Source organism: Helianthus annuus, chromosome 5, assembly GCF_002127325.2.
Source record: "Helianthus annuus cultivar XRQ/B chromosome 5, HanXRQr2.0-SUNRISE, whole genome shotgun sequence".
In the NCBI taxonomy this organism is placed as follows: Eukaryota; Viridiplantae; Streptophyta; class Magnoliopsida; order Asterales; family Asteraceae; genus Helianthus; species Helianthus annuus.
In genome coordinates this window covers 87,287,334-87,301,541 of record NC_035437.2, presented here as the reverse complement: position 1 = coordinate 87,301,541, position 14,208 = coordinate 87,287,334, and the positions used below count along the sequence as shown (strand labels likewise).

At 40.4% G+C, this 14,208-nt stretch overlaps 1 protein-coding gene across 1 annotated transcript in view; it reads left to right on the top strand.

Moving 5' to 3' along the window:
* The first annotated feature begins 2,229 nt into the window (after nucleotides 1-2,229).
* Nucleotides 2,230-14,208, top strand: part of LOC110940361 (sucrose transport protein SUC3) — a 43,189-nt gene continuing 31,210 nt past the window's right edge. The window contains exons 1-2 of the mRNA XM_022181908.2: nucleotides 2,230-2,745; nucleotides 5,142-5,207. Coding sequence (XP_022037600.1) covers nucleotides 2,515-2,745; nucleotides 5,142-5,207 — 297 coding nt within the window. The 5' untranslated portion in view covers nucleotides 2,230-2,514. The remainder of the gene's footprint in view (nucleotides 2,746-5,141; nucleotides 5,208-14,208) is intronic.

The window sequence follows — 14,208 nt, the reverse complement described above, 5'->3', positions numbered from 1 at the left end:
ACATTAACCATTACTAGAACACTTTCAGCCTACAAAAACATATTAACAACCATTTCAACAAAAAATCAATTATGAAATGATATTTCAAGAACACTTACCGGATCTAGAACCGTCCGATGAACACGAAGAAGGTCTTCAAACCTTCTTCTCCCACACACACTTGAACATTCAACTCTCTCTCTCTCTCTCTAAAAAATAAAGATTATTGTCTCTCTATCTAAAACATCAACTCTCTCTCTCTCTAAAAACATTCATCGTGCCATCGTTCTCTCTCTAAAACAACAAATTATAGAGACATTCAGACCCTTCATTTGCTTCTAAAGGTTGAAGCTTTTTGTAGAATTAGACGTAGAGGAGATAGATTGGCGTGGCTATGGTTGTTAGATGAGTTGAAAATTGAGGAGAGAGAGGGCCGGAGAAGAAGCCCGGTGAGTTTCGCCGGAGGAGGTGGTTGCTGGTGGTGGTAGTTTGTTTCTCTTGGAGAAGGTGGTTGTTGGCGGTGGTTGTTTCTCCTGTTTGTTTCTCTTCAATATTAGGGAAGAAGAAATGGGAAAGAGAAAGAAGAAAGAGAAAGGGGTAAGAGAAAGAGAAGCTTTTATGGTGATTTGATGGTACTTTCAAACTCAAAAGTAACGTTTTGTGTTTTCCAAAGTCAATAAAGTCGCTTTTTCATTACCCATATTGCCCTTAACTTGTACTAGCATGGACTATTATATTGTTTTTAAAGGCAAGAATCCTCTAAACAAATGAGGGCCATTGATCTATTTAGATCTATTTAAATCAATGGATGAGGTTGGGTTTCCAAGATTTTCTCAAAAAGATGGGGTTTTCCATATTACCCAACCCTATATATATATATATATATATATATATATATATATAGGGTAAGGTTCTTGCGAGAACCACCTTTATTACGAGAAACGCGAGAACCAATGTGAACACAACCTAAAATAGCTAAAAAAACCTACCCCCCCCCCCAAAGCTGAATGGTAAAAACTAAAACCCCCAAAAAACCTAAAAAAAACCTAACCCCCCCCCCCCCAAGCTAAAATGCTAAAAACTAAACCCTCAAAAAACCTTAAAAAATCTAAAAAAAATAAAATAAAAATCTAAATTTTTTTTTAGTATTTTTTATGTTAAAATCGCTACTTTTAAAAAAAAATTTAAAAAAAAAAATTTTGGCTACTAAAAGTAGCGATTTTTTTATAAAAAATATTAAAAAAAAAAAATTGTGTGTTTTTTTAGCTATTTTTAAGCATTTTTGGTTGTGTTCACATTGGTTCTCGCAATAAAGGGTGGTTCCTAACGGATCTTTGTCCTATATATATATATATATATATATATATATATATATATATATATATATATATATATATATATATATATATATATATATAGGGTAAGGTTCATGCGAGAACTACCTTTATTGCAAGAACCGTGAGAACCAATGTGAACACAACCTAAAATAGCTAAAGAAACCTAAAAAAACCTAACCCCCAACCCCCCCCCCCCCACACACACACACCCAAAAACCTAAACCCCTCCCCCACCCCTCAAAAACCTAACACACCTCCCCAAGCTAAAATGCTAAAAACTAAACCCTAAAAAACCTAAAAAATCAAAAAAAAATTAATATTTTTTATGTTAAAATCGCTACTTTTAGTAGCCAAAAAAAAATTTTTTTTTGCTATTAAAAGTAGCGATTTTTTTATAAAAAATATTAAAAAAAAATTTGTGTGTTTTTTAGCTATTTTTAGGCATTTCTTTTGTGTTCACATTGGTTCTCGCGGTTCTCGCAATAAAGGGTGGTTCCTAACGGATCTTTGTCCGATATATATTGTTTTTTTTAAATGTGCCGCTTGGAATCACGCCCTGGCCGGTGGTCCTCCTTGCACACCCTAGGGCCGCCCATGTTTTGGACTTTACGACTTTTCATGTTTACAGGATTAGATGCTTACACTGTCGCATGTTTTACAGGATTACATGCTTACACTGTCACATGTTTACGAATTTCCAATTCTGCAAACTTACATGTTTACAAGTTTTGAGATTTGAAAGTATATATACAAGTTACAAAATTTTGAATACTCTCAAATTTACAAATCATGTTATATCAGTAGTGTATCTGTATTATTATATTATAATTATCAACATTATTTGTTCACTTTCATTATCCGTTGGTGGCATTTGCTTCTTTGCTTTCTTTCTTTTCAAAGTGATAAAAGGGGAACGGTGAAGAAAGCTAAAATTCACATAGCTAACAGCATAACTTTTGACAATTAGTAATATATTTAAAATATTAGGATCTTTTGTAAACACTTTTAGATATTTATGGAATTATGCTTTTTTTATCTTACTCGAAGGTGATACGCGTCTGCCAGTTGCAGAAATCCAAAGTCTGATATAAATCCACATGGCAGAATTCAAGTGTATGTGAGTGTCTAGAATCCACGTGTTGGTCGCTGCTAAAATCCTCAAATAATCAAAGCAGCTCTACAATTGTGATTTGAAGGGATGGATGCGGTGTCGATACGTGTGCCTTACAAAAACCTCAAGCATGATGTGGACGCGGAGGTTGAAATGACTAGTTTGGGTGAAGACCGTATTGAATCTGGACATTTGATCAATTCTTCACCACAAGGGGAGAATTGTAGTTTGATTACGTTGATTTTGAGTTGTACAGTGGCTGCTGGTGTTCAATTTGGTTGGGCCTTGCAACTCTCGCTTCTTACGCCTTATATCCAGGTTTTCTACTTATATTTACCTTCATTCCAGAAAGTGTTATACGTCTCATATGAATTGAAACCGAATAACCGATCGATTCAATTGAAATACATAGCTTTCTTAATACAAAATGAATGTGTACAAAATTTATAACTTTCATCTAGCACCATGTCTTTTTATAATATGTGTAACCTTTATGAATATCAATTCAAATATTGTTCACTAGTAAAAATAAATCTATAGTGTAACAATCAATTTCTTTTTACATTTTTTAAAGTGGATAATATATGACACTATGGTTATTAAAATGTGACTTTTTTTAAAAAAAGTTGCCGGCATTTGTTGTCGTTACACTTGTACAACACAAAATCACTCTATGTGTAACAGATGTGTTAGCATGTGTAACACAACCAGCGGCATTTTTCATCGCATGTACAATTTTTTTATTTTTCGTTTTTGTAATACCTTATAATAACATATATTACATAAATAAAAACACAATTTGTTTGTTTGATAGGGTTTCATGGTTTCATCAACTCAAGTGGGTTTCCATTAGACTAAAGGGTATGGGGCCGGCTGAGGCCCGGCTAGGACCGGCGCCGGTCCCCCACACCGCCCCCGGGCTCGGCTCGGCAAAAGCGACCCCCCACAGCCGGAGAGGACGGGCCTCCTTTCTCTCACAATAACCTATACATATATACATATATATACATAAAAAGGCTCATCCCCCACCCCCTAGGTCCATCCTCTCCAAACCAAGCCTACGTGGCGCTGACGTGACGTCTCATCCCTTGAGGATGAGGCTCTCCATACCCACTAGCCTTATATCCGTCCCGGAAGTTGATTAGTTACGTACAAAAAAGTCAGAACGCTATATCCTAGAGCAGTGTGGTGTCTACCAGAATGTTGATAAGCTTATCTTATACACATTTTGTTTACACATTTCTTGAAAAACAAATAAAAACCGGTCTAACCCCACATAATTGAAGATACACGTGGTTGATTTATGCCCACTAAAAAATAACATGCATCTGCCATCTGTGCACAAGTTGTATGGAGGTGTTATAATATTTGTCATCAATGCATTTTAAGAGATTTATTATTTTGTCATCAATGCATTTTAAGAGATTTATTATATTTTTCTTAGACCACCCGTAGTGGAGGCATTATTGGAGCATTATTTGCAACCCCTCCCCCACACCATTACATAGGGCGTTTTTGGGCAGTTTTTTTGAAAAAAATTGGTTTAGCTTTATATATAAAACGCCTAAAATGGTTTGTGGAATGGTTGACTGGGTTTGACCCACCAATGAGAAACTAGTTTGTTTTTTTTTTTTTTTTGAATGATTGAAAGGGGCATTATTCCCACTACGCCACTTTTGCAATAACGTCCCATGCTGACTGGACTGCCACGTGTCGAATAATGCCCTATGGTGGGGGCATTATTTGGCTAAACCACTACACATGGTCTTAGTGTAAATGTAACAATCTAAGTAAACCTGTACCAAGATAATGTCCGCTTTGTCCTCGATGAGTTACCCATCTAGCAACTCATGGTTTAATTTCCACCCGACGAATTTGGTAGAGAAGATTTTCACTCCCGACCTTACAATGAAAACATTTATATATCGTCTTTACTCAACCACATCCCCAAACGAGAAAGATACAACCATACCCGCATAACGTCCATCAAGAAGATACCCAACACGTATAGGAGAAACAACATAACTAAAACACCTTGGAAAACAAATCTTTCGAGTTGAAAAATAGATTTTTTCCTTGATCTTAATTCATACATGCATACATTCATACAAATAATAGAATACCAACAATTTGGCTGAACCAAAAACCATTTAAACTGTAAAACGATCCATAACTTTTCAAATTTTCGGTTCACCAACTTAAACCAAATTAATACCTGAACAAACTTGAACCCAATAACCTATTTAACGATTCGTAATGGATTTTTAATAGCCAAATTGGTCAGTTTAATTAGTTGATGTGTAAATTGATGGATAGATGTCTATGATAGTATTGAGTTATCCGTGTATCGAGGCTATCGAATGTTGAAGCAATTGTAATTAGTTTCGAGTATATGTTTGGTGATTAGATCACCCTTGGTAACAATACCTTTACGTAGAAACAAAATCTAGGAAGTTTGAAAATCATTTGGGAGGCTATTTATATATGATTGTGTTTGTATCTAATTGTTGGTGTTCATAATGTTGCTACCACCTGATACATAAAATTTCAAAAGAAGAAAATGAAACGTGGCCCGCCTGTTACATTGTTGGTGTTTATAATGTTGTTACCACCTGACACATGTCTATCTCGATAATGCTCATAGTCACATTTGTTTGAAAAGGAAACGTGGCCCGTCTAAAACTTTCTATTGACATGTTTTTTGTTGAATGTAGACACTGGGAATAGGGCATGAATTCTCTTCGTTTATCTGGCTTTGTGGTCCTATTACGGGTCTTGTGGTAAGTTATAATGCTAATCTATATAGAATGAAGGATTATCGTTGCTCTCTGTCTATGAAGTTTTTTTCTTTACATTTCTTGATTGAAATGATTGTAAATGTACCATTTGCTTACCTTTTCAATGACCGAATGTGCGGCCACATGCAAACACCCAAATTGGTAGCCCTCTAATACGATTAAAAATAGTTTTGTCTAATTAGTTAAGTTGACTCATTGAAACCTTTTTTTTTTTTTTTTTTTTTTTTTTGAATTTAACAAGTAATTAATTAATATTTAGAGATCGGTGATTGTGAAAACCTAGAATCTGGTAGAATGTTAGGAAACAAATTGCTGCATCCACTTCAAAATCACATCTCTGTAGGCTTATCTTTTTTTCAATGGCATCTCTATAGGCTTGTCTTTTTAGATAAATTTGCTTATGTAGATTAAACATCTTTGACATGAACTTTGTACAATACGATGCATGAATTGACTCCATAATCATAGTTCTTTGCTTTCTATTACCCATGTATTGACCACTTATTTATGTCCTTATATTCACTCATTTACATTCTCACATCTTCTTAGGAAGTGGAACTCTTTTAACGCTATTATAAATGTTTTTTTTTTTGAAAAGTAGAACTTCATTAACAACAAAACGCCGACCCAAATCGGGCCGGAACAGGGCAACAAAAACCGACTACATATTTACAAAAGAGCACCACGCCTCCCAATCTATTCCTCTATACTTCGACCTATTAGAGAACCAAAGGAAACTTAACGCCTTAACCTCGCTAACTATACAGTCAATTTTTATCGGAATATTTGAAAATTTAAAACGGTTCCTAGCACGCCAAATACTCCAACAACCAATCATAATAATACCTTGCACCGCCTCCTTTTTCTTCTCGGACACTCTCAGATTCAAGTGAACCCCAAGAAGATCCCTCAGCGAGAATGCGAAAATGCTAGGAATCTTACACCAAGTGATGATCGCGTTCCAGACCACGGAAGCAACGTAGCACGAGATGAAGATGTGGTCCGCCGATTCGTCGATCGAGTGACACATCGAGCATGTAATGTCTTCAATGTAAATATTCCTTCTTCTTAATGCGTTTCCTGTTGGAATCTTTCCCATTTCCATACGCCAAGCATGGATATTGCACTTCACAGGGATCCAATTGCACCAGCTCATAATAAACGGGGCATCCGACGGCACATTAGAATGGAGCAGCCTTTTTACAGCTTTGACCGAGAACGAGCCAGCAGAACCCGAGCACCAAAACCACCTATCGTCACAGTCATTAATCCGAACACCATTCAGCAAGGAGGTCAACTGATTTAGGTCGTTAACCAGATCCGGAGAAGACGGGACTGATCTCCATTCCCACAGAAAAAAAAGAAACAGCTCCATCATGTTTAACCCGGTCCTCAACTTTACACATCTTGACAGATTCTAAATGGAACAGTTCAGGAAATCTTGACTTAAGAGGCTCGCCTATAATCCACGGGTTCAGCCAAAAGGAAATCTCCTTACCATTACCGACAATACCTTTGATAAAATTTCGCAACGGAACCCCCCCCCCCGGCCTTAGTGTTGATGAAGACCTTAGCAATATTACTCCAAACACCACTCAGGGTTTTTTTGAACGGGATGCATTCCCACCCCACCCGACTCGAGTGGAGGGCATCAATGATTCTCTTCCACAAGTTAACCTTTTCTGATTTATAACGCCACCCCCATTTGGCAAGTAACGAGGTATTCATTTCCTTAAGCTTGTTCAAACCAAGATCACCCTCCTTTTTATGACGGGCGACCCGATCCCATGCAACCCAATGGGTTTTCCTATCGTCATTAGAGCCTCCCCATAGGAATTTCTTGATCATAGATTCCAAATCGGCAATCACCTTCTTCGGCGCTTTGTAAAGAGAGAAATAAAAGGTTGGAAGACTTTCCAAGACCGACTTGATAATAACCACTCTACCCCCGATAGACAAAAGGTTAGACTTCCACTTAGCGAGCCGAGATCGGAAAATGTCAAAAACCGGTTGCCAATTAGAAATGCGATTCATGTTGGCACCCACATTTAAGCCAAGGTACTTGAATGGAAGGGAGTCCGATTTGCACCCCACAACCGAGGCTAGCTCAATACTCTCCTCCAACCCTACACCGATGCCATACAAGTTAGACTTGTCAAAGTTGATTTTTAAACCCAGACACACGTGAAAAACCCTTAGGATTCTAACAATATTTGCCACCTCATCCTTAGACCATTCTCCTATAACTAGAGCATCATCCGCATACAAAAGGTGAGAGATAATTGGCCCGGCGTTGGGGGTACGGATACCCTTGATAATTCCCTCCTCCTTAGCACGATCGAACATACACGAAAGGGCCTCCATGACGATCAAAAAAAGAAAAGGAGAGAGAGGGTCTCCTTGTCTCATCCCTTTCTCACACTTAAAAATAAACGTAGGCGATCCATTAACCAAGACCGAGGAACTAGCTGATTTAAGGATGCCAGATATCGGGAAACCCCATTTGTCGCAAAATCTCAAGCACAAAACCCCAACTCACATTATCATAGGCCTTTTCAAAGTCTAACTTGAGGAGGAAAGCCTTCGATTTTTGTTTCTTAACCCAAGAAATGATTTCGTTGATGATGAGAGGCCCGTCTAAAATGTATCTACCAGAGAGGAACGCCGACTGAGAGTCGGAGATGATTCCATCCAGAACCATCCTAATTCGATTAGCAACAACTTTAGAAATCACTTTGTTGATAACACCAACAAGGTTAATCGGCCTGTAGTTGTTAAGCGAAACTGGATCAATAACCTTCGGAACAAGAGTGATAAACGAAGAGCCACTACCCGCACTGATATCACCGCTACTGTAAAACCTCTCAAAAATTCTGAAAAAATCGCCTTCGAAGATCGCCCAAAAATGTTTAATAAACCTAAGATTCATACCATCCGGGCCCGGGGCCCGGTCATCTCCGCACTCAAAAACGGCATCTTTAATTTCAAACTTTGAGAAAGGCTCAACCAAAAAGTTCTTGTAGGCTTCCGATATCTTTTTTATATTCTCGCAAAGAAGCTCCGGCCTACTATGAGTGTTTTCTTTGAATCGATCCCTAAAAAACGAGAAAATCTCCTTTTTAATTAGGGAAGGCTTAGTGCACCAACTACCGCTAATGTTAAGACCATGGATCGTGTTCGAGGCTTTCATGTTATTAATGAGAGCATGGAAGAATTTTGAATTCTCATCGCCTTCTACCGCCCATTTGGAGCAAGCTCTTTGCTTAATATGTGAGTTTCTTCTCAGTTCCACTTCTTTGATAATTTTTCTGTTTTCTGCCATAACCCATTCCTCCTCTTCCGAGAGGTCCCTCAACTCCATCACACTTTCCAACTATTCCAATTCAGCCAATGCCACGGCCTCGCTATCCTTTTCCTTTGATAAAAAATCGTCTCTCCAAATTTTCAATTCTTTTCTGATAAGGGCGAATTTAGCCGTAAGACTAGAGTCTGGAGGATCAGATGGGACAAAGCCTTCCACTGCCGACATGATAGCCTCTTCGAAACCAGGCTTACCAATCCATGAACTAAAAATCCGGAACGGGCGCGGACCATATTTTAAATTCACGACTTCAAGGACAATGGGACAATGGTCGGAGAACCGGGAAGGCAGGACACGAACACAAGCCGTGGGCCATTTGTTGAAAAATTCAGAGCTGACCAAAAACCGATCCAATTTGCTAAGTTTTCTTCCGTTGTCTCTGATACAAGTAAATCTCTTCCCCTGCATCGGATACTCAACCAAATCGTTGTTGAAAATAAAATTATTGAAGTTATTGGAGCAAACCGGTTTGAAAGACGACCTTTTCCTTTCGTCCGCCGACCTAACGGCGTTGAAATCCCCAGCAAGAAGCCACATCCCCTCATCCGAATCAATATGCGTAGACAGCTCATTCCATAGAGAAAGTTTAGCCGCAGTACTCTGCGGAGCATAGACGTTGACCAGGTTGATAGAATCCCCACTCCCAATAACCGAGCCTTTGATGATCAAAAAAGACCTGCTGTGAATAATCGAATTTATCTTCAAGACCTTCGGGTCCCAAATCCAAGTTAAACCTCCAGAAAGCCCCACCGAAGGCACCTGAGCGGACTCGAAGTTCTTATTCCCCCAAATACCCGCAATACAAGCATTAGATACCTTCTCAACCTTCGTCTCTTGAAGGGCGATAACACTGATGTTATGACTTTTCCTAATCTCCTTTATCCAAGCCGCTTTTACACCCCCGGAAATTCCTCTAATATTAAGGGACAAACAATTCATTGATTCACAACATTGTTACCTTCTTTTCTGATTGAGTCTCTGATAAGGGAGCTGTGATTGATTAAACTTGCTCCTACCAAGTTCCCGACATGGATTGTTGCTGAAACCTCATCTTCCTCACTGTTCTCGAGAGTGTCATTAACTAGCACAGAACCCGGATCAAACTGCACCTGGGGACCAGAGTCATCACCCTGCTCGCCCGTGTTGGCCATACCGTTGCGGTTTAGATTAGGAGAAAGAAATTGAGAACCTAGAGGAGAAGAAACCTCAGCGGAAGGATCCGCCTGATGAGGTTCAGGAGCGGCGTCATTAGCTTTCAGGTTAAGGTCAAAACGGAATTCACCTGGTCCCTGTTTCTCTTTCTGGGCCTTTCCTCCGAATTAGGGCTCAAAACACCATGGAGAGCTGACTTGGGCTTTCTAGGTTTGTGTCTAAATGACCTTTTCTTGGGCCTGGCCCCATTATCTTGAGAACTAAAAAATAAAATATCTCGGTTAGGGGAAACATTAAAACCACGTTCACCTTGGGCCCCACTACAAGTCTGCGCACATCCCACGTTAACACTTTGCCCGACATAATGATTATGGATTTCATTGGAAGACTCGTTCACGTCAGCCGCAATAACGGTAGGAGACTTTTCGGCTTCACAATCCAAATTTTCAGTTTCCAGCCGGACACCAGACGGACTTCCCTTATCCGGCACTCCGCCGTCACCCGAGACGTCGTTGAGATTGTTCTCACCCTCTTCATTCGAAAACAGAGAATCCAAATCAACGCTAGGACCGGACACTAATCCAACAAATTCAGGAACCCAAGCACTGAATTCTTCCTCAATCCATACCCGGAACATCTTGTTCGACCACTTCAGAGTGATGAAATCACGGATCCTCTCACCTTCTCCAACCAGCAGCCCTATCCAGCTTACCGACAGATTCCCGTCCTCAGCTTCCAGGTTCGAACCATGAACAATCTTGCCGAAATGTTCTGCAATATTATTCAACACGTCGTTGTCAGCTAAATGCATGGGAACACCAATAATCCTTATCCATGCAAGTCTTTCAAACAGAAGGGATTGGCCGTTCCAAGGATCCAAACTAGAGAACCAAGAACACCAAACTTTGTTATCAAGCAAAAATTTGGAACAACTGTCTTCATTTCCAAACTTAAGAAGCATCGATAGTCCCCCCAAGTAGCTGAGGAGATCCCCGAAAAATTGTTGTTCGCCGTAATAATATTTAACTTCCTCTAGACCCCGATATCTTTGCATCTCCCAACCAAAGCAAGCCCAATCAGGTCCCTGAAAGCAAGGGTGTTATCTGAGATATCAATGACCTTACCCGTCGCCGATGGGGAGTTGAACTTGACGTCGTGGCTAGGCTTATCTTCCTTAAACAAGTCACTAAAGAGTTTGCCTTTTCCTCGATCCACAAACGAATTATTCTGGATGTAATTATCCATCTGAGGATTGTGATGATTGTACACGTTGCCCACAGACTTATCTTTAGAATCATAAACAACACCAACATTCTCTTTGGCGAATCTAGCTAGGTTAGCAACAATCTTAGACCCACCCATCTTGGTTCCGCTAAGAGCCCGTTCCATCCCTTTAACATCCGAGACATTTTTAAAGCTAATAAAGCCAAACTTCCTCCCCCTTTTGTCAGTTTTCCTTGCGATATAAACCCCGCAGATATCACCGAACACCTTGAAAAACTCTGCCACATCCCAAGGCCTACAGCCCGAGGGGAGGTTTGTGATGAAAAACTTAGTCACGTTCCGGTTAGAATTCCTTTCATTCCCAACTCCTTCGTCAAAAGCCTGGTTCTGAGCGTTAGCTTTCTTCCGCAGATGACGGGGAATCACCCACGGGTCTTCCTCCTCCATATAGGACACCAAGGAAATCGATATCCCGGAAAGCGAATGGATTCCGTGGAACACCAGATAGAGGGGGAGGTGACGTTAGATTAGCAGCCGATATGCAATCAGGTCACACCTTACACTCTATCCCGAGCACACTTCGTCGTCGAGCCTCCGGCGATTGGTTTCCGGAAACGTGCCGAGTCCCAGACGGCGAATGGAAGTAGGGTATTATCACGTTAGAGGGAAAGGTCAAACCACAGAGAAGGGTGACCTCGCACACTAACCCAACGTACCTTCCTTCGTCGAGCCTCCGGCGACCGGCGGAGAGGGTGAGGGTGGGGGGGGGGGAGAGCGACCAATTAAGGGGAACTCTTTAACCCTATGATAAGTAGGATGATGTGTGTAAAATGCAACATATAAATCACATCAATTAAGGCATAAAACTAACCCTTTTTAAGTACTAATGTTGGAAAAAGAGTGTTTTTGTCTTCCTTTTGTATTTTCAGGATGAAATGAGCTCAAAATCACAAAAGAAGCAAAAAGACAACTAATTCTACCATAAATACAAGAAAAGGAACAAAAGTAGACTGCCCGGACCCTCAACGGCACCTCCCAAAGCAAAGGAGAAGAAACAGAGTCTGAACACGCCCCGTGTCCAGCGAACACGGGGGCGTGCCCAGGAAGCAGCAGAAAAGACAAACCAGTAGAAGCTTCCATTGCCCACCACGGGGCCGTGTCCAGCGGGCACGGGGGCGTGGTGAAAGTACAGCAGGCGCATTAATTATAATTCGCAATTACAATTAATGAAGAGAGAGAATGTCAGACGGACACGGGGCCGTGTCCAGCGGACACGGGGCCGTGTCCAGCCTTCTGTTCAGCCTATAAATAGAGAAGCTTGGCTTCATTCTCTCTCATCCCTTGGCACACCACCTCTCTCACACTTCATCCACCACCCACCACCACCATAACACCATCATCCACCACCATCATCCATTGTCCATCGTAGAGTGTGTGAGTCGTCTCGGGATCCAAGATTGATCGTAAGAGTTCTTGACAATCAAGGCCATGTTTGCCTAAGTCTCTTACATCACTTGGTGAAGACAAGTGTTTAGTATAATACTTTTTATTTTTAATCTTTTGCACTTTTTATTTGGTTTTGTATTAATGACTTTAATAACTAGTTACTTATGTTGAAGGTGATCTTTCCTTATCGTTTGTCCGTGGTGTCTTGGCATTATTTTACTGTCTATATAAAATAAAAGATTTTCACCATTCATATCTCCACGGTCTATATGGAGGTATGTTGGCTACCTGGTCGGGGGTTAAGGGAACGGTTTGGTAAGGGTCTTGCCCTTGTTCAGCGTTTAGAGGTCCTGCTTGGGACCTGGGTCAAATTTAGTAGGATCTCCTTCAATGCCCATAGGTATTGGATGGCGGGGATCCAAACTCTTTGACCCCCTCATAAGTTAACTACTATTAATACTATAACCCGGCTATTTAGGACTGTATCCCTGCTGACTCAGACTACTTAGCCGAGGGTAACGTCACCGCCAAAAGCGGGGCCTACCACAATTTGCATTAATAACTTAATTCATTATCTTTCAATAATCCGACCCTTTAGGATTGTATCCTTGCTGACTCAAACTACTGGGTTGAGGGTAACGTCGCCTTCAAAAGAGGAGCCTACTACAATAACTAAGATAATCTCTTAAACAAGTGCAAAAGTGCGAAAATAATCAAAGGTTATACTAATACACGTGTCAGATCCAAGTGATTCATCTTGTCTGTCTGTTTTTATTTTATTTTTATTTTCAGCATTTAGTTAGTTTTTATTTTTCTTAGTTTAAAACATTTTTCTAACTTTTTGATTTGATTAGACGTTGAGGATAAACCGGTATTAAAAGCTCTTGTGTCCTTGGACGACCTCGGTATCTTACCAACACTATACTACGTCCACGATGGGTGCACTTGCCCATATGTGTGTTTAGTGTTAGTAAATATCGTGTTTTATAAATTTAAAACTTGGCTAAAAGTGTAAAGGGGCTTAAATACTCATCAAAATAATATTACACTACACACGCATCAAGTTTTTGGCGCCGCTGCCGGGGACACAAGGATTTTAAGAAAGTTAGGAATCAGCGGCCTAATCATATTTTTATTTTTCTTTAATTTTTTAGGATTTTTTTTAGTTTTTCAGCTTCTGCAGAGCTCAACACGGGGCCGTGCCTGCTGAACACGCCCCGTGCTCAATCATTGGAACCGGCAATCCTGTTTTAAGTCAGACAGTAGGCTGAACACGGGGCCGTGTCCACTCAACACGCCCCCGTGCCCAAGATTCAGTTGCTGAAAACAGAACCGTTAGATCCCGGCGGTTGGTAATTTCTGACACAAACATGAGTGATAGTAATTCTTTTTACTTTCGGCACTCTTATGGTTTGTGGTGTCGAATATGTGGAGGCGAACATGAGGAATTAAAATATTATTTTCTCACTTAGAGGCCCCACTATATAGACCCACCGATTCCTTATAACCTTAAGAGAGGCGAAAGTAAAAATAAGCACTATTTCTCCCTCGAATGCGCCCAGCCAGATATTCTAGGAGAAATGCTCCTTGACGAGTTATTTCAACTAGAAGAACTACTTCTCAATTGGTCAAAAGAACTTAGGAAGGATTTTTTAGATCCATCCCAAGATGATGACCATGAGGAAATGTTGGAACCGCATTCCGACAACCTCGTTGCTCCCGAAAATACCTTCTTTCCTAGAAAAGACGTGGACGATAGTCGTCCCTGTGCCGATTGTGCCGTGAAGGACTCCCCATCGA